Consider the following 22,447-nt stretch of genomic DNA (forward strand, 5'->3'; position numbering starts at 1 on the left):
TATATGCATCCATGTCAGTTCTGCACTATGCAGACTTCAAGCAAAGAGAGAAGTGTGAGCTTGAGACGTACGAGAGAAAAATCTGTGCTGAGACTCAGATATGTGAGGTGTGTTTACCTCTGGTACTGCAGGAAGATATAACTGGGAGGAAAAAGCAGCAAAATGTTGCAAAAAAACAATGTATATGTGTGAATATTTACAAGAGGCATCATAAAAAGTTGCGTTACTTTGCAAGTTCATGTGCTTTTTCTCCATGGTAATTTGAGAACAGACAGATAAATTATTATTTGAGAGAAAGCCATATATTTTAATTATGTGGCCAGTAACATAAAAGCAACACAAGTCCACTGTCATGAAAATAAACTCAACGACACATTGAGAAAATGCCCAGTATTGCATATGGGACTAATTAGTAATTGTCTTTCTCTTTCCACAGTCATTTACAGGAGAAGGCCTCCATAGGAAACAAATGTAATACAAGAATGCTTCTTCTGCTAATTGTAGTTATCCTCACATGAGAGGTGTGGTAATTTTTGTGTCTTTTTGGTATGCAGTGTTTGTTTGCCATGAGGTCCGAGCCTTTCACTTCTCCACTAGTCAAAACTAGGTTCTGCATTCGGCTCCAGCTGTGACTAACCCGGCTGAATACACACACACATATAGTGTGTGTGTGTGTGTGTGTGTGTCCACAATTGTGGTCTCCTAATTCAAGTATGTGAGAAAAAAATAATCACGTTAGTACTTGTGTGGAAAACTGTGTTCACTTTTAAACATCCAAAATGGATATGATTCTGAAGTGTGGAGAATTGGATTGAGGCTCCGCTGAGTTTGATGGATCCTGTTGGCACTCCAGCTTGTTTTTATATCTGGTTGGCATATTATATTCATGAGCACAATGATTTTATGAAAATAGCCTTAGGTCTGTTGTGGCTCAATTAGAACATTCAGCTGCAAGCAATTAGTCGACTCAAGTGGGTGATAATCTGTTCAGGAATTTTTTCATTTTCATGGACACCTCCCATACAGATGTGAAACTGCATGGCAGTACAGTTTGAAATAATTAATTCATTGATAATAACATTCAGTGGTGTGATTTCTCTTTCTTTTCAGAATTTAGATTTTCTTCTCCAATAATGATGTGTCCTTGTCTGCACTGAATGACTGCAGACACATCAAAATGGTCATTTTACATATTTAGATATTATTTTGTGGTGCGTTTAGTTTTTCTTGCTTGAACCATCTGGTGCTTGGTGGTGATTTATTCACATTTAAGCATGCTTTCTGATCTCTGCAGGAGTTGGAAAGATGACAGTGACAAACACTGACTAATTATTTAGACTGAGGCGGACATATTAAGATATACAGTATGAAAAGTGGCTTACATTTATTGATTTCTCTTTCACTAATGAGCTTAATTGTAAGTATTTGATAACAAAGCAAACTGATTGATAAAAAATTACATGGTTAGCTCCTGCAGTGCATGGGATCATGGGTTTTCCAGGGGGTGTATCATTGATGAATTTTATCAATTCAGATAATTCTCTAAAATATAATATTAAATTAATCTGTGAGGGCAGTTTGACAATAGGTTAATATTAATTAAGAAAATTATTATTATCAGGACAAAAATGGGTATATATATTATTATTCACATTTTTAGTCATGGGAACAGCTGGAATTTAATATGAGTTAATCTTTTTTTTTTTTTTTTAATGCTAAGTAATATGCTTTATCTTCCAAGTTCACATCAATAAATGTGAGGCAGGTCTGGAGACTAAAGCATGGTACTTTACACTATTTATATCAGTGACAGTACTGCTAGCAAGGCTCTCCAAGGATCTCCATTCTTGCCGCCTGACAGCACTCTGCCTTGTTCTTCCTCTCTGTACATACACTGTTAGTGTTTATTTAAAGCATGGCAGATTAAGATTTCATAAAGATCCAGATTCAGCTTGGGTGTTTCACAGGGATGTGCAAAAGTTCACGATGCATGAAACTGCTCTCTACCCAATTGGTAAAGAAGGGCGGAACAAGATAATGCATTAACGGTCATCAGTGATTTTCACCAGAGCCAAACAACCACTAACACCAGCATTGTATCTTGAAAGACGCTTTATAAATAAAAATTGCTTACTTATATATTACTACTATTAGATTATGTTAAATCTTGATCAAATTATTTAATAAAACTCATTTAGATCTATTGTGTTCATGCTGCTATCCTTTCAATGCCAGTAATTGTATTTGCCAATTTTTCTTGTCAACCATTTTCTTCGATTAGGATATCTACAAATTGTCATTTTTAAACAAGACACATAAGAAAATATAAAAGAATTAAATATATGCAAATGTCATGAAAAGCTGTATGCGCTATGATGTAAATATAGAACTATGACCCACTTCCACTCACAGTAATACTCACTGACTGGTTCTAATTCTAAAGCATTATGTAATAATTTGTATTACAAAAGGAAAAATTGCATTTTGTGCTTTAAAAAAACGATTAACCTCTTTATTTACAAGCTCTTTATTCTACTAAGTTTAATTTGGCATGTGACACTTTGATCAAAAGAGGGGAAAAACTGTCCATGTACAAATTCATCACAATGAACATCAGCCCTGCTCAGCTTGCTGCTGTGCAACTGATCACACTTGACAGTGAAAAGACTTGTCCTGACATCAGCCTTATTTTCCTTGGTCGTTTTGAGATGTGGAGTCTCACTCAGCCATTCCGGTGTGCTTGTTGTCTTAATGCGTGGGTGAGCTAGCATCGCATTTTGTTGTCTTGTAAAGGTCACATTTCGACCAGCATACTGTCACAATAACATTCCCATTGACTTCAGTGGCATGACAATATGCCTCTTCTGGTTTAAAAAAAAATCAATAGGAGAGGTGGACGGATGTGAGTCAGACAGCCTTCGCCCAACCCTTTAAGAGCCTGAAATTCCACCATCAAGAATTATTAGCAGCTCCAATAAATATATCATAAATGCAAGCATATGGCAGTAATTATATGTTTCAAGGATGTCTTACCCGGATATTGGGTAAGACCTCAGGTTCAAAGCAGGATACCAATAGTTAATTTCTAATGACCCATTTCCTGAAACAATTTTGGGCCACCCTATTAGAAAATGGTCTAAATATACTGATAGTGGAGGTGATTATACATAAAACGTGTGTAATGTATGTGTGTGTGCTTTGTGTCCTGTTCATGTCAGATGCTCTTGCTGTCATTCTGTGGCCCAGGAAATGATTTAATTTTTCAATGGCCTGTCTGCTATCAACAGGCTTGCCTCTTGAGAGATGCCTGCCTTGATAATTGTGCCATGAACCTCATCAGCATTTCAGATGAAATGGGTCTAGACGGGTCACTTTGAGTTTAAGAGACGCTAATTTGATTGAAATTCAAACTGGGAGCTCCAGGAAGTAGATTGTGCCTTTTTCTGTAATGTGCTCCCCTCACTCATGTCGCTTCTCTCCTCCACTTACATGGCCATTGTTTTCGCTGCTGCTACTTCTTTCTTTTTATTTCTTTATTTTTTTTATACTGTGAATTACAAATGGCCGCTTTTGGTTTCACGAGTGTTGAGGGATAGAAAATTACTGAGGTGAGGCAAAGCAATCTCGTATTAGGCAATTAATGGCCCTGTCGCTCTTCTTAACTGGGACGACCACATGAGAACACATTGTTGGGCTTGAATCATTTCAAGTAGCTATAATTACATTGCGACATGTCAGAATGTTTATTCAAGTCATTTCAAAAGACACTTAGAGATACCTTGATTTAGACTGGAGCTCTAAGTTTATAAAATGTTGGTATACATCAACATGAATTGTTGCGTGTGATGTTGCTTATAAGAAGTATAGTCTAACATGTTGGTAGCCATTGTGTGGCCACTGCAATAAATAATAATTTCTGTTTTTCCCAATAACATGCATTGAATACAACATTAAAACAAGCTCAAAATCCAACCTCAGGCAGTTGTGATGTAGCTGCAAAATGTATTTATTGTATCTAATTCATAACAGTATAATAACATGTTTGAATAGCCAGATAGTTCTCTTGCCTCCCACTTAAGTTTCTTATGACACTATGGATATTGGTGGCGCCATAACTCCTTTCTAATCCAAGATATATGTATATATATATATATATATATATATATATACATTTTACTTTTACAAAACATAAATAAACGTATTAAAAACATTTAAATGTTTATATGGATGAATGCCAGCAAAGACAAAGCATATAATTTCATAGCTTTTCCACCATATAAACGACTTTCATAGAAATATGCGACACAATGCATCCATGATCTCTTTCAATCTGGATCCTTATCATACAAGATCCACTGCAGAAATAATTCCCCTGATGAAGGTTGTCTCTTAACTAGGGTTTGTGGGTTAAGTTGACTTCTGCATCTCATAGAGAGCAGCATTTCTCACTGCAGTTATACGCACAGCTAAATCCCAGGAGTGAGTATAGGGTCACTAAACTGAAAATCTGTCAGACAAACACTGTTCTGGTGTGGAGGGAGGGTTAAGTCTGCTGCTAACTAACTATGGAAAAAAATCCCGATTTTCCTAAAAATAAATCTCCAGAAATGGAAAATTCGATTTATCGATTTGATCAATTAATCCCCTAATATATACATATATATATATATATATGTATATACACACACACACACACACACATATATATATACACACACACACACATATGTGTATGAATGTATATATATATATATATATATATATACACACACACACACACACACACACACATATGTGTATGAATGTATATATATATATATATATATATACACACACACACACACACACACACACACACACACACACACACACACACACATATATATATACACACACACACACATGTGTATGAATGTATATATATATATATATATATATATATATGTATCAGCCACTATATCCCATCTTGCTATTGGATGCTAAAACATTCATAGTTACACTAATACAAAGAATGACCTTACTTTTTTTTTTTATAAGAATTGCTATTTGACCTTCAAATGATTGTAAACAAACACACAAAGTGTTTTCAAAATTTACATTGAATATATTTTAATATTAATCTGGTGCCATTTTTCTTTTATTTAGTACATAATAGATCTGCTAACAATTGAATGAAAGAAATGAGCTCTGATCTCTTCCCAAGTATTAATTTCTTCATTTTCAAAAGAGGCAAAATTGAAAGCTTGAAAATATGCAGTAAAGCTAAATTAATACCATATGTGTATACAATGCAGAATGGATTAGAAAGACACATCATTTGTTCTAAAAGATAAGTTTGTGAAAAGCAAATGTAATACAAATTCCCTTATCACTTAAGTAGACTTTAGGCCTTCGTAATACCTTTCCCTATATCTGAGATTAGAAATATAATTTGTAGCAGTTTTGTCATTTGAGGGAATACATTATTCAACTACTACATTATCTTCATGTCCAATTATTCCTCTGACATGGTTTATGATGGTAATAGTAAAGGTTAAATGTGGTTACATGGTATCAGGGGTGCTATCAGTCCTAGTTTGTTGGCATCCCGTTGCACCCTTTTCACTGTCAGCTGCAGTGCTAATTTTTAAAAGAGATTTGCATTAAATTCAAGCAGCATCTTCTACAACTATAATTGTACTGATGCCTGTTTCCCCTAAAAGGTCAGAAATGTGATAGGATTACATTTGGAATACTTCAGTGTGATTAATAGGCCAGGGGGAGAGATGAAGGCAATCAGAGTACAGAAAGCTCTGTTCTCCACCTCTTTTATTTTTCCACCTGGGAAAGATTTGATGAAAGAGTTCTGTACATTCTCTCACTATTATTATTATTATTATTATTATTATTATTATTGTTGTTGTAGTAGTATTAGTAGTGTTAATAATAGTAGTAGTAGTAGTAGGAGGAGGAGGAGGAGTATTTTATTATTTTCCTTCAACCAAATATGTTTCATATAGAACTGTTAATTCATCTGTGAGCTTCTAGGGGAAAAAAACTCTTTTTACACTGTATATTTTCTTTATAAAAGTTTAAACAGAAACATCATTCAAATAATATCCCTGCTGAAAACGATTCCAACGATTTTGCCTCAAAAAGTGCTTTATATAAAGCTCCTTTTTCCAGTGGTTCATTATCCTCTCTCTATTGCGTTACAAGATAAACTAAATTTCTCTTTACATATAGAACTAGAATTTTTTACTCTGGAGGAAAGTCAAGAAAAGCTTCCTTCCACTTAATATTCATTATGTAGATGATTAATTACTATATAGCCTCACACTATCAAAAGATAGTCATTGATATCATATTTTGAATGTATTTAATTAGTGTGCACTTGGAGACCTGTGGCCTGCCAAACCAGATGCTGAACTTTTTATGGGCGGAATTTCAATTACATGCTTTCTCTCAAAATGAGGGCTGGGTCTATGCATAGAAGAAGTCATTAGGGCTTTTTCAATTGGTCTCAGGAGATGCCTGAGGTTTCACAGATGAGTCGGGAATCAGAGTCACACAATCCCATAGATCAGGGCGCCCCTGTTCCACTGCTCTAAAATTAGGTCAATATATCAGGGAGAGCTATCAGCACTTATGTCAACATTGTTTTAAAAGAAATATGAGCTTTTTTTAGGGTTTCCTTCTGTTGTTCAGTGTCTGAGCAATGACAGCAGGTCTATGTCTCTTTAGTGTCACTAATTTTATTTTTCTATATTATTCTGTTTCAGTGGAATCTGGTCGATAAAGCTCTGTAATTTCTATTGCTCCTGAATGATACTCTTATGCATGATCAAAGCAGGAAGAGTCATCAAAGTTACTATTTAATATGTAGAAAGGGTTGCAGACTCATGAAATATTACCCACAAAAACAAGCTTGATATTATCGTACCACCATGACGTGCGTGTTTTAATTTCTAAACATTTTATTTCCATATACGCAAATGTAATATGCAGATATTTCCAACTGCTATTTCACGTAGAACCATTAATCAAGCAAATGCCCCTTGAGATCCTCTCTGAGCATAGGCGCACACATGGATGTGGACACTAATATTTTAAACCGATGTGCTGGTTTAAGTCCTCTTCATCAGTGATATTGTGAGCTACTTAATTTAAACATGCAGGTCTTATGTTTGAAAAGGAGCATCAAGAATAGAGAAGTTGAATTTCTTTAGTAATAAAAAAAAACACAAGTGATGTCTGACTGTCTTCCCTGATAATATTGTGATTTTCAGTATTTCCTATTTAAACCCTTAAGCAATTCTTTTCTTTTTTTCTACAGTTTTGTACTTAAGACCACTAAGTCCTGCAAGGATTGGTGGCATTCAGCTAAGTTATGGTTGTTTATAACCTGAAACCAAAATGGCACCAATATCTGACCCCATGTGTGAATTTATTTGTGTCCTTCTCACATTGTGTCCTTCCTAGGAGTTACCTAAAACTATATAAACCTTATACTCAGAGCAATGATTACTTCTCCAGCCCAAAACAAAGGCAAAGCCCAAAGCACAAAACAGCACAACTAGTAATACATTTTCCAATGATCTGCTGCAAATGGGGACACTGGTCTGTAATAAGAAGAAACAAATATTTTCTCTGGTCCCAGCTAAATCACCAGAACAGGGTTATTGATCTGACTCCTCACACTCCCAATAGAATTTTAAGTCCCTTTGGTAACAAAGACGACTTGCTCGGGGTATTGATGTCATTATCTTGATTTCAGCGCAGCAAGAGGGTGGTCACCTGCAAATACCTGGACCTTAGAGTACTGAAAGCCAATTTAGAATGTCTGCTCTCCAGATGTTACATGTGATGGCTAAAATTAAGTTGACTCAGCTGCAAACAGCTGGTAAAATAAAAATCAATAGTCTATGTGTTTATATAAAATAGGTTGTTTGTTTTTGGTTTTTTTTTCCATCTATTCATTTTAATCCTGCTGCCAGTCCATCGCTAGGCCTTCATGAAAATTGTTTCCAATACAGCTTACATATGATTTCTTTAGTCTGATTATTTAGGATTTTTTTATTATTTATTTATTTACTTTTTTGTCTTTGGAATTTCTACTGCAGTGGTGCACTGTTTTAGACCTCAGAAGTTTACCTCAATTAATGACCCATTCAGAACAGGTGCAGCCTCACACAGCTTACTCAGGACATTTGGATCAGAACACTTAACAGAAACACACAGATTGTGCAAAATCTTCCCCACCAAAGAAGCATGAATGGTAAATTAAAAGATTGCACAAGGTTACTATGCAGCAATAGTCAGTATAAACAATTTGTTATCTATTCTCCATAATATTTGTTGTTTTATTATTTAATGCAATTTATGGACTTATAGTCACAAGCCAGCAGTTGGATGAAGCTGGTTTGAATCTTGACTTATCACAACTAGCAAAGGAAGTTGTATAAAGGCACATGAAACTGCAATTAAATCCAACTGTATTACAGTGTTTAATAGCCATTAAGACATAATCTCCAAGCTCTTGAAAAACATATAGCGAATACAAGCACAAAGAACCTCTCAAACAACGTACACATGAGATCCAAAAAAGAGGTTTTCCTTTACTCTACTGGTAGTAATCTAAAAAGATTTTCCTTCCCGTTAACGCGGTGCTATATCCTGAGTGTTTACTTCTTTATTGAAGAATGTGAACATTTTCCAGACTTTTAGAATGTTTTAGACTTTTATCCATTTAATCCTATCACACATTTACTTCAGTATTATTCTCTTCTGCTTGAGAAATGTAATAAGAATTTCTTTTAACAGTTATTTTTTCCTTTTTCTGTATTTTTTTGTTTCTTTCATCTTGCCAGATGTAACAATCGGACCCAGTGCATTGTGATCACAGGTTTAGATGTCTTCCCTGACCCCTGCCCAGGGACCTACAAGTACCTGGAGGTCCAGTATGAGTGTGTACCCTACAGTAAGTATGACCCTTCTGTCATGAATTTAAAATCCTTCCTCCACCTTTTCTTCACCCTCTCATCCTTAGTTTCTCACTCCCTTTCTGCCCTCTGTCTCTTCTCTGTGGTTTACCATATACAGTCCCATTTCTCCCCTGCCTCGTCCAGTCAGTGCGCTTTCTTTGTCTGCAACACCTTCCAGCACCCTTTTCCTCTGTCTCTTCTTCAATCTGTGTCACGCAGTGAACTTTCCATGAAATATGACCTGTAAAACCCCTCAGTCCTCCTCTGCACTCCCCTCATTATTGATGTGCTCACCATGTTTCTAGTGGATCGACGAGCCTGGTTATGAGGTAGCAGAATAGAAGGAAGGCAGAGGAAGTCATGCTGATTCTCTGTGATGGCAAGCGGGAGTTTCATTTCTCAAGACTTGTGCTGAGAAGTCTATCACATAAGAGCACGGCTCACCTTGATGGCTTAATATACAACCATACAACAGGTGTAGAAATATGTTAACAGATGTTTTATTATGTAACAGAACAGAATGACTCCCTTCATAAGTCAACAGGGTAATATTTCATCTAAAGAGATAGTGTTAACATTTTGTTCCTCTGATGCTAAAATATTCATTGCCATTCAGTTCCCAAACAATCTTTAGATTGCCCTTTGTATTAAAATTCTCCTTTGTCCTTTAGGCTGCCATGTTCATTTGAAATTGGCGAAGGAAATTTCCCCTTGTAACCTTTACATACTGATTAATGACAATGATTTAGATGAATTGCCAGAATCACTAATCAGGTGGAACTGAAATAATTAGAGTTGGATAGATAGGATGATAGTATTTTGCGGCTCTCTTAGATTCAATGAGTTTTTTGGGCTTTCATGTCTTTAAATGTGTTTCAGTTTGAGGAAGATGAAATAGAAAAATAAACCCAAATTTAAATAATACACATATTTCTGTTGCACTGACTATTCGATACGTCTGTTCTACATTGTTCATTACCACTACACCTGTCCATACTGCTCCCCTTATTGTTGATTTAGATTGCTCAAGTTAACATCATTAGATGGTGAAACTCATTACAACTTAAAGGTTAACTTCTCTGAGGCTCTGAGGACACGTAATTAAAGATGGGATAAGCAATAATAGCCAGTTGAGTCCAAACTATTGAACAAAGACAAATCCTGAAGCTCATTCCTTAAACTCAGCTACTTGTGTTTTTCTTTTGTTTTTCTTTTTTTTCCTTGCCTTATCGTTAAGTATTGATCTGATGTCTTGCTGTGTTACCCCCAACCTTAATAGAAGGATTAGCCTCAAGGTGCACTCTTGTCCACCTACTGTTATGATTGTGTTTTGCTTTCGTCTTGTATCAAGGAAACAGTGGAGACCTCTGTTGTGTGGTGAAAATTAAGCTTCCGTCCAAGGACTCTCAGTCCTCGCAAAATCTATAAAAAAAATAAAAAAAGTAAACACAAAGTCAGGGCCTCACTTCCTTCTAAGGTGTTGCAAAGATGCATATCTGTAGCCCCATCTTTTTGCTTCTCAAGGTCCATGTCCAACCAGAATTGGACCAAGAACACAGAAAGTATCCTATCGCAACTGCCCTGGTAAGTGATTAGTGTTCTCCCAGTCTGATTCAGTCCACACAAGCCCAATCCAAGCTTTCCTACTCAAACCCTCCTGTAAACCACGCTAGTTTTTGATTTATAGTCAAGTTTCCTATTTTGTTGCTTTCCTCTTACCAATCCTCTGTTTCCTTTCTCCGGAAATAAAATCAATATGCTTCACATCATTTTGTAGAGTCAGACTATTGCAGAGAAGCAGTCGCAAGGGAAGATTAACTTTTCAGCACCAGAGCAAACTCTACAGCTACAGATGGGATAGTAAAGCTTTTACTACAGATTTCTAGTTTGTTGATAGAATAGATCATATGCCAAATACCATGATTAGTGATTAAAAACATTACAGTGGTCCAGGGGCTTAAGATCGCCTGGATTTGCTGGGCCACAAGACTTGAGAGGATGTTTTGCAAGACAACGTATTAAAACCTCATTAAGCTGATCAAGAAGGGGGCCACAGACAGTGTCCTCATTTTCACTAGTATCCACAAAATGTATTGCTACCAACTGAAGACATTTCATGCATTCTGTTGTCTTAACTTTTATATAATCACACAAGCAATTTCTGTTATTAATTTATTTTTTTTCTATTAAAATGACCTTTGTAACAAATTGGCAACATTTCCATCTTTTTTTTAATCCCTTTAGCTTTAAATTTCAGTTCTTGTCATTAGCTGCCCTCATTAGCAACATCATTTTTATACTCCAGCCAAGGATGTAAATTTTTGCCTTCACTTGGCACTGAGTCACCCGCTGAATTGGCTCCAGTAATTGCGTTAATCAGACAACATAAAATCTAAGACTTTATCAGGACTGCTCTCTGCAAACTATTTTGAAATTATAAGAAAAAAGAGAACAAAGTTGACTCCTTTACCTTACCTTGTTAAACTGTAATCGTGCCAGTGAGCAAAATAGTCTTGATTGCTAATATTTTCATTTTAATCTCATGCTACTGCCAGTAATCCATGTGACATCAACGGCCAGGCCATGAAAATGAGTGGTAGCATGTGTGTTTGGTCTCCTTTGGTGTTTGTTTTCATACTTCCCCTCCCACCTTATTTGTTAAATGTAATTTACATAATGTTCTAATTTCATTAAACGCTCAAGGATTCAATTCAGTCTACAGTGGACGGCAGAAATGCATCTGTTTTAAGATGGAACACCAGATTTTTAGAAGCGATTACAAATGCTTGTCACAATTTGGTATAAAATACCCCCAAAACAATCCTGTTATGTCTTTTAGAGAAAGTTTTCTGTGTTTGGGTATTTGTGGGTTGGGATGTGTTTCTTGTTTGTTTTTATGTTGCTGTATGAAAACTGACTGACTGTCTTCCCTTCCCCTGTGCAATCTGCAGGAAACCTCCTCGGGTATCTGACTCACTCTCCTCATGCACTGACCGATTTCTGATCACAGTGATTGCTCCTTCTATTTTTATATTTCTACTAACGTCATCCAGTCTTCCTTCATGTGTTCTCATTTTCTTTCCAGAATTCCCTCACGCCATGTCTCTGTTTTTGCCTCCGTTCTATGTAGCTGAGGCAGCTTCTGAGAACTGTTGTTAATTTATTTGCTTTCTACCCATGTTTGATCTCATAGTTGGGTGCAGCACACTTGAATTTCCTCTGCAGAATGGAGTGCATTCATTTATGGATCCTTGCGAAACTCAGTTTCAAATGCTTTTCTGCCACTGAAGCCTAGATCAGACTCAACAGTTTTCTAACAAAATTAAATTTTGGTATGAACATGAACTAATCTGAGTAGGAGACAATAATATTATCCCATGATGCATACTAGACTGGAATATGCATGTTGATCCTTTCAGTTCTCTATGACTGAGCCTGTTGATTGTAAAACAGACATAAATGAAAGACACAACAACCAGATCTAGAGTAAAAAAAATTATGTTTCCCGATAATACTTGTAGCTCCTTGTGTCACATGGTACTCACATATGAAGCCGCTGTAAAGATAAACCTCAAATTAAGTGATGTCAGATAACCTGAATCACTCCATAATTCCATGTTTTTACATTAGATAAACTTTTACCTAATGTTTTATCTAATGTTTTTTTTTTATGTTTTTTTAAGAGTTAAATATTTTATATTTCACAACTACTGAGCTTCTATGGAATTTTATAGAAAGTGATAACTTGTGTAATGACTTTTACTTAGGCATTAAATGCCATGAGAACCAATGTTGCCTCTTACACAACAATGTGATAATCCAGCAGCAAATAGACAAATTATGAAAATGAACCACCTTGCAAAACTTATTGTCTAACCTGGGCTTCAGACAAACCTAGAAAACGCATGTGTACATTAAATAGCCATGACTTAAAATCACCTTATTTAGGCTCCAGCATGTGGGGTCTTCAGTTAAGGCGTTTGTTGATTGTGAGTCGTTGGGTGGTGTCACAAATCTTATTAATCTGGGGAGGTTAGAGGTCAGATCAAGACTTTTCACTCCCTGATGTGTTTCTTTAAATAAAGCATCCCTACAGTGTTTTTGGAGTTGGGGTACATTGTTCTGCTGTAGGAGGACACTGCCATCAGGGGTTGAGGGCATTGCTTGGTCTGAAACAAAGAGTCCATTTACATAAACACCAAAATCTGCTAATTACCTGATTTCTAGATTTTTCAGATAATTCAAATGGTCATTGAAACAGCAAAATCAAATATCCTTTATCAGATAAGTTCCATTATCTGATTATGTGAAATCAAAATAACATATCTAGGCCCTGATTTACTAGGATTCCTGATAATGAGTGGAAAATTGCATGCACACGCATATAGATTGCACGTGCTGTTTGTTTATGATTTGCTGGTGATCAACTAGGAATATTGGCACAACTAAAAACAGACACAAACGACAGCATTCAAATGGGGATTTAACGTGCGTTGTGGTGTTGCCATGGAGAGTTTAGAAGCAGAGCAGGAAGGTCACAAACGCAAAATGAAATTTGACCCGATGGAAATATAGATATTAGTGGACGAGGCAAGTAAAAATATTGCTGAGCTCCAGCCAAGAAGTCTAAACGTCACCAGAATAACTTCAATATGGAAGAGTATTTGCTAAACAGTAAATGCAGTTGGCAAAACCACAACAAATTGCTTATAATAAAACCTCGGCAAATAAGACAGGTGGGGGTCGGCACAGGAGATGCCTCTGACCAATATTTAGCAACTGGTGCAGCTCACTTACTGTGAGGAGCAGATGGCAGGAATACCGGGTATGACGCATTAGAGCTGATTGCAGAGTAAGATATGTGACAACGCATTAGTTTTTATTGATATGTTAAGACTTTCAACCCAAGACATCAAATGATCAAATGAATGTGCCTCTTGTGGCACCTTTCATTACCCATGCGGTGCACACTGAATGCGCTAATAGGGGCTCATTTTAGCACACACTCGGCAGCTGGTCAGTGCTGTATCTGGGCTGATGATGGTCATTAATGCCCTTAAAAGAGGGATCGAAGATGGAGTACAGGCGGTGGTGAGAGCTCTGAATGCCAGTAGACCCAGAGCTTAGTAGCAGCAGCCCATCCTGCTAACATAGCATTTAACACAACAACACAGGCATATGATTCAATAATCTTAGATTTACACGATAAGATGTGGTCTCTCCGTCACCATTGAGGTGTTCAGCATCCTCCTTGCAACAATAACTGCAGCTGTGTAAAGTTGTGCCAGTTAATACCTGCCTATCACATGTGTTAAATAGAGACGCAAAATTAGCCAGTGCGATCAGTTTCATGTTCGGAAAATCACATTGCGTGCTCTACATTGATCTATTTGCATCTGCTCCTCCCTATGTTTTGTACATTCTGGTAGAAACTTACAAAATATGGATTGTGTGTATTATTTTGTGCATTTAACAGACAGTCCTCAGTGCGCCTGGTTAGTAAATTAACTGCAACATGTTTTTACACATGTAAGTCTTTAGTAGATCACGCCTCTAGATTTCCACCCAATACCCCGATGTCTTTGCGAATGTCAACCCTTTTATCTGATTTATTTTTACTTTTTATGTATGCGCATGTGCAAAAAACTTAATCGCTTTCGTCTTTGTAATGGCTTCCGTTAAAAAGACGAAAGCGATCCAAAGCCATTACAAAATGACTGAACCACACACACACACACACAAAAAAAACATGATGGTTTGCCACAGCCAGAGTATAAACGAAGTAAAACGTTCACCTTTAGACTATTTTGCAGGATTACCTCCCACATTAGCAGCTATTGCTAACAACGTGGGTGCATTCATGTTCCAAAAAGGCCACTTTTTTTTAAATAAAAATAACAGGAAGTGGTATCACTACACACATATACACACCAAAGTAAATCTGATAACAAACAGGAAATGTAGACCAGGGGTTTTCGAACAATAGCAAGGCGCATAAAATCTGATTATTACAATTATCTGATTACTCCAAGTTATCGGATTTTGATGTTCATGTAAGCAGGCTCTTTGTTTAGGTGGATGGTACATGTCAAATTTCCTGGAACAAAATTTGTGGAAGACGATCAGGTTATCTCTTTCACCCAATGGTGGTTTTCAGGTTGTGGCTGATCTGTGTATTTTGCATCAGTGTTAATTTTTTTGTTAATTTTTTTTTTTTTTTATTAAGTCAAAACGAATTTGTTATGCTGTTTTTATTTATTTATTGTTCTTCACACATTTTAAAGTTGTAATGGCAAGGGTAATGCTACTTATCGCACCTGAATTCATTGCACCTTTTTTAGACTTGTTTCAGAATCCAGGTCAAACACATTGCTTCTAGTCTTTTGAATTATGTAGAATGTAAGTAAAACATTTTTTTTTTGTGTGTGTATGCACAAAATCTATATTAATTTTCATTGGTCAAAAAACTTTATAACAAATACTCACCTCTTTAATTTGGGTTTATTAAAACTAACTTTTTTGTTATCATCTGTAGATTTACTGCCATCTGTTCTGTATTGATATCTAAGTGAATTAGAAAAAAAAGGGAAAAGGCACCTAAAGATGGGTGACACATTAAAGGAAAACACAGCATATAGTGTCTTTGTAAGGTGTTAAATGAAAAGTATTATAATTTAGCAACTATTCACAAAAAAAAAAAAAAAATGGGTTTCTGCTGAGCCATATATGATTTAATTCATATTACATTTTGGTTCAGCAGCCCTAAAGCTTTCCATGCATGTGTATTTAACTTGTCAGACCTCATATTTTGTCAGCGAAGTGTTACAGGTATGTAACGAGGCAATTTCCTCACAGTCTCTCCTAAAAACGACCATCCGATGTTGCTTTTCTGCTCTGTCTTGTTTGTCTGGCTTGTTTTGAAGAGAATGATTTAAGCACAAACATACTCACATACTTGTTATACTTTGTCCAGCGTTTTTGGGCTGCATACAGACAGCAAGGGAGGGACTGCTGATGACAAAATGTATTACAAGCAAGCTTTGATCACAAGTAGAGAAGGAAACCACAAACTTGGGTTTTTTGGCTACAAAGTTCTACAAAAACAGCTTCAGTGCACCACAGCATTAGCTGGGATTACACGATGGAGCCTGTACCAGCAAGGGCTATCTTTGAGCCAGCAAGACTGCAGACCTAGAGCGTTGCTCAGATGCTGTTCACACTATACTGCTTCTTTTTAAATATTGGCCAATTTGTTTTAAAATAACCCCGAGACAGGAATGAATGCCCACTGCACAGCAGCAGGAAATGACTGTGTAATTGCAAAAAGGTATGCACATAAAGAACCATTCAGGACAAAAAAAAAAAAAAAACTTTAATTATTTTTTTTTTGTTTTTTTTTTTTTTTTTATTGTAAAAATGGATCAAAAGATTTAAATATGCATTTTCCCCATCACAACAATGAAAAAGGTTGACCGAAGTGCCCATCACAGTAAACAAGAATGTACACTTTGTGTTCAAATGCCACAGTCATGTATAAATCATGGTAATGAAAAAATTGGAGCTAAAGAGAAATGTACAAATTGCATAACAAAAATGGTTTTACACAAACCTGCCATGTTAATTAACAGATATATGTCCATATGTCTAGAAAAATTACTCTTTAGTTAACATGTCACAGTTCTCTGCCAACAAGGACCACGACAATAATAATAATAATAATAATAATAATAATAATATCAATAATAATGATAATAATAATAATAATAATAATAATGAAATACCCTCTAGACTCAGCAATAAGAAGAAAAAACTGTGTGGTTAACAGAAGGTTGGCAGCTAAAGCTAAAGAGCTTTGAGCATTTAGTTGGTTAAATGGTTAAAGTAAGCATTTTTATGAGATTACTCTTGAGCTCTAAGACTATTTCCTCCATTTTTACAACTAACTAATCAGCTTATTGAGAAAATAAACAGAATAATGAAAAAGATCCACGAGTTGCAGCCGGTAATAGTTCAGTTCCAGCTACGTAAATGAAACAGTATTATTTATCTAACTATGTTTTATATATTTATTACCATAACAATAGTGTGTGAGTTTTTGTGACCATTTATTTATGATTTATTTAATTAGTACAGTAATATCTTTTCTCAATTATACTTTTATTTGCGTAACACTTTCACTGCAGGAATTCAATTATTAATTTGTCATATAATTTGTTAAAAGGCAGACCTCTGCCAAGCCATTGTTTTTTATTACTTTTTTTTTTTTTTTTTTTTTTTTTTGAGCCAATGATTGGGGGCATTATTTTTAATTAGATGTTTTAGAAGATGTAACGGCAAAATTATCCTTATCTCCTCATAGTAAGGAATTCTAAAAAGTCCTGGATCCAGATCACCCCCAAAGCCTCCGGTGCTTCATTGACCACTGGTACTACGGTTGTCTTCACCTTCCAGGCATTTTCCAGCTCTTCCTTGAGTCCTTGGTATTTCTCCAGTTTCTCGTGTTCCTTTTTCCATCATTGGGGATGGCTACATGGATCACTACGGCTTTTCTTTGATGCTTATCCTTGATCACAATGTCCGGCTGGTTGGCCACCACCGTTTTGTCGGCTGTATCTGGAAGTCCCACAGGATCTAAGCCCTCTCATTCTCACCACCTTGGGAGGTGTTTCCCATTTTGACCTCGGGGTCTCCAGTCCAGCACAGATGTTTTTTGTACACTATGCCGGCTACTTGGTTATGGCGTTCCATGTATTCTTTGCCTGTCAGTATCTTGCACCCTGCTGTGTAGTGCTAGATTGGTTCAGTGGCCTCTTTGCACATCTGGTACATCTGGGCCTCAAAAGCCGCGGTACTCAAGGCCTACTCCTGTGCTGCCATGGTAAGTGCCTGTGTGCTGTCCTTCAGTCCAGCGCTCTCTAACTATTGGTAGGATTTGTTCATATCAGCCACTTCAGCTATCTGTCGGTGCTACATCCCAGCAGCAACATGTATGAAAACGTTGCGACAGGGCCACATAAAGCTGTAAAATAAGTGTTACAAAAATTTAACTACTTACAATTAATCAGATTAATTAGCTTTAGGGTCAGTAACATGACTAGATAAGAGCACCTTGTAGAGACAGAGTCTCTCAGAAATAAAGATGGACTGAGGTTAGGCAATGTACAAAAAATCCTCTACAAATTGTGAAGTAGTTTCAGCAAAATGTTCCACAATATAAAATTGTAAAAAACTTTGAATATTCCATCATCTACAGAACACAAACATCTACATTTTCAGGGAATCTGGAGTCGTCTGTGCATGCAAAGGACAGGGCTGAAGAATCAGTACTAGGATGTCTGTGATCGTTGGGCTCTCAGGTGGAACTGAATTAAAAAATATATTATTCTTTTATAGATATCACTGCAAGGACTCCAGATGACTTCCAGAAATCATTTACTGGGAACACAGTTCATTGTGCAATCCACAAATGCAGCTTAAAACTCTATAATAGAAAGAAGTCATATGTGAACGTGATCCAGAAATGACACTGTCCTCTCTGGGGCAAAGCTCAATTAAAATGGGCTGAGGCAAACTGGAAAACTGTTTTGCGTTTAGATGAATCAAAATTCTTAATTATTATTGGAAACTGTAGATGCAGAATGCTCTGGACTAAAGAGGAGAGGGACCATCTGGCTTGTTATCTACACCCAGTTCAAAAGTCTGCATCTCTGATGGTATGGGGGTGCATCAGTGCCCGTGGAACTGGCAGCTTGCACATCTGGAAAGGCTCCATCAATGCTGTAAGGTATATAAAGATTTTAGAGCAATATACGCTCTCATACAGACAATGTCTCTGTCAGGAAAGGGCTTATGTTTCAGGGACACAATGCTAAAGCACATACTTTAACATGATGGCAAAAAAGACCCAGGACAGTTGAGCATCTAGAATCCTACATCATGCAGTAATGGAATAACAATCCTATCCGAGACATCCAACAACTGATCCTCACTCTCCATAATGTGGTGTTAGCTTCGCAGAGGTATAAAATTATCCTGTCACAACTTTTTTGAGACATGTTGCTGTCATCAAATTCAAGGTCAGTTACTCTTATTCATAAGTTTCCTATTCCTTTGCAGATAAGTGCATTCTATTTATTTCCATTTTACGCTAAACATTTTCTTTTTTGTTAACTGGGCTTGCACTTATCAGAAGCCACTCACAGTGGGTGAAATTTTCATGGCTGTGCTGTCTTTTGGTGTATACCACATACTAATTTGTTAAACGTGATGCAGGATGACTCATTAGTAGGGCTAGGTATCGTCACTAATTTCCCGAATCGATTCGATGCATAAGAGCTTATTTTGATTCGATTTCGATTAAATCTGATTCGATTTAATATCGATTCATTTACAGCAAATTATGTAACACTGCCTATTTTTCTTGAATATTAAAGACGTTCTCAGGTAACTTTTTATATATATATATAAAAAACTGAGTGCATTTACTTTACAATCAAATCTGGAAGTAATCAGATTACTGTAATAATCTAAATTGACACATATACATTAATTTCTTAAGTACCATAACAATACAGTGTTTCCCCAGATTCAGAGCCAGAAATACTGTGATGGAATAAATGAATGAATGAATGAGTGAATGAATGAATGAATGAATGAAGTAGATTCAGTGTTATGCTATCCAGTGTTACGCTATTGGCGTAACACCGGAGCAGGAAAAATACTCCATGCTCCTCACTGGAGCAACATGCTTCCATCTTCAGCTGCCTGAGAGAATTTAGAAAACTCATATTTTTGTTTGATTTCCAGCTGTTTGGTGTGTTTTCCGACACGTTCACTCTGTCCTCTGACAAACCTGTGTGTGCGCGCATGCCTGTGTGTGTGCACACAGAGAGCAGCTATGACATGCCCTCATGTACACCAGATAAATAGCATTACACTGTTTACTGTTTGATAAAAGGACAAAGTGTAAACCTGTTCTAGAGGAAATTTGATGATTTGACACAGCATCCTCCTCACATCACTTCGACTTTACAAATACTGCATACTGCTTTTCAAGTATCTTCTTTTGACACCGTGAAAAATCACCACACAGACATTGCTTCTAGCTTCAGTTACCCACAATGTAGTGCTGCATCGCTGTCACATGATCACATCGCTGTATGATCAAATCCCCCTCCTCCTCCTGACAGGCGTACAAAAACAGCAATTAGATTTAAATAACTATCGGCTGTGAATATCGGCCCAGTTTTGCCGATACCAATATTAGTGCCGATATATCGTACATCCCTACAAAATTTTAAACAATTCAGACAACAATATCAAAGGATCACAATATGTGTGCAACAAACAAAAGACTCGCTCATTCAATGCGGCTTAATTTAGCAGCATTGTTCACTATTTTAACATTCACTATTTATTATAGTGATGAGATTTTATACCAGTTTTCTCAGTCTCTGCAACCTTATTTTCAACTTCTTGTTGAAAATAGAATTAAACACCATTAGTTTTACCAACTGTCGCACTTTCCTTCTAATTGATTTTCAAAAAAGCATCAAAAGATTGGATTCTGTTTGCTGGTTAACGGCTGCTCCAACAAGTACCTGCTGATGTACATTATTGAAACTGGTTTCAGTAGCAAGTATTTATGGTGCCATCTACCAAAGAAGGTAACATGTAATTGACAAGGTGTTATTAGTGGACATCCCTGTGGCCTTCATCTCTGCAGTGAGGGGTTATGCACCACAACCTTACTATAATGTCCCTCGCTATGGTTTGGTCGATGGACTGTTCTTGCTGACACAGTACAATTAAGTCCTTCACTGACATTCTCAGTAACCTGAGGAAGATTTTCTCTTCTGTTTGTCCTTACATATCACACTAATGCACAAGCAGCACCGTCATCATATGTGTGCTGTCAACCACAATATCTGTGGCTTTTATTGATGCATTTCCCATAGATCTAAATGTAGAGATCATAGTAGGTGCTATTCTTATTGAAACTTTAGCCAGTTTGGTGTCTCAACAACAAAGCATCTTCAAAAATCACATTGACCTGTAATTCTGACCTTTTCAATATTAAAAGCTCACATGCTACGAAAGCATGAAGGGATGTTTATTGCTTATTTGTACCATGAAGTTCACCACTGTGGAAGAATCCGCATTTGCTGTGTTTCTTCAGTCAGTTATTCAGGCTTTTCCTTTAATATGTCACCCATCTATATATCTGAAACAATAGAAAAACTCTTTTGTGGTTTGTGGTGGTGGGTGGATTATAAGAGTCAGAGTTTAGCTATACTTTCCAAACATGCTCTAAATCCCATATTACTGCTGTAGCACTCATTGAATGGAGCCATGGCAGCTTTGACGGTATAAGATAAGCGTTTTAAGCTACAATATTTTTACAATATATATTACTTTCTGTAGAGGTGATCACCCTCTCTTACTCAAAATGCTTTGCCATTGTTTTTCAAGTAAAAATAAAACACCTTTTACTTGTGGATTTCAGATATTGAATCAAACTGAATTGTCATTAATGGTTAAACTGGCAATCAGTGGAAAAAAGATATCCATCCACCACCATGATATACATTGATATCAACAAATGATCCTTTTTTGTGTGCTAATCTTAACCTGTTTCCAGTACAGGACCCTGACGGCCGTGTGTCATCTTTCTCATAACTTTCCTGCTTTAATAGGTGTACCTGTCTTTTTCCATGTCTCATAACGTGTTGCTGCATGTGTAATCACAGCTATGACAGTTAATTCATATTAATCTCTTTTTTCCCTTGCACCCCTTTCATTCTCTCTTCCAACGCTTAAAATAGAAGTGGAGCAAAAAGGTAAATAACAGACACGATCCAAACCCTAGCTCCTTGTTTTGTGGCATCTGGTTGTAAATTACCTATTTTCCCATGGTGGCCCCTACAAACACAATGCAGACGTTTCCTTCAAAACACCCCAACTGTAATTTAACGGCCAGTGTAGTGCTACAAGGGAAGTGAAGCTGGCCATAAAAAAGACAGCACACAAGCAGCCGAAAGATGTAAATGGGGGTGTATTGGCTGCAGTCCATAGGGGCATCCTCTTCTCATTCTCCCTGGGTGCTTTTGCTACTCAGCAGAATCTCATATTGCCTGGCTTCCAAACCCTTTCTCATAGCATGCCATGGTAACAGTGTTTCTTGGCTCTCTTTTCAAGCTATTGCTTTCTACTGTTCCTTTTCTCTCCAAGCCCCCACCCCCCACACTCTCACTCTCCTACCCATTATTACCATCTGACCACTTGCCTCTTTTCTCTGTTGATTCTTATGCCTCTTATACCTCAGAAAAACAACCAAAACACCTCAAGAGACTCATAATTAAAGTATGCTAAAATTTTAATGTTTGTGACATTTGCACCACTTTGTAATGGCAGATCTGTCAGGTATATAATGTAGAAAAGTTGGTGTAACTAAGACACATCTAAGTACACACATTTTGCAGACT

At 36.7% G+C, this 22,447-nt stretch overlaps 1 protein-coding gene across 20 annotated transcripts in view; it reads left to right on the forward strand.

Annotated features, from left to right (window-relative positions):
• The window catches only part of adgrl2a (adhesion G protein-coupled receptor L2a), a 100,970-nt gene that overhangs the window by 42,066 nt on the left and 36,457 nt on the right, over window positions 1-22,447 (forward strand). For 8 of the 20 annotated variants that reach the window (XM_042006235.1, XM_042006230.1, XM_042006217.1 and 5 more), the window contains exons 4-5: window positions 8,850-8,959; window positions 21,788-21,802. In XM_042006235.1, the coding sequence (XP_041862169.1) occupies window positions 8,850-8,959; window positions 21,788-21,802 (125 nt within the window). Of the gene's footprint in view, window positions 1-8,849; window positions 8,960-10,487; window positions 10,548-21,787; window positions 21,803-22,447 lie in introns of all 20 variants that reach the window. The other 12 variants (XM_042006234.1, XM_042006218.1, XM_042006233.1 and 9 more) reach the window with 2 other exon arrangements.

Source organism: Melanotaenia boesemani, chromosome 14 (assembly GCF_017639745.1).
Source record: "Melanotaenia boesemani isolate fMelBoe1 chromosome 14, fMelBoe1.pri, whole genome shotgun sequence".
NCBI classification, from domain to species: domain Eukaryota; kingdom Metazoa; phylum Chordata; class Actinopteri; order Atheriniformes; family Melanotaeniidae; genus Melanotaenia; species Melanotaenia boesemani.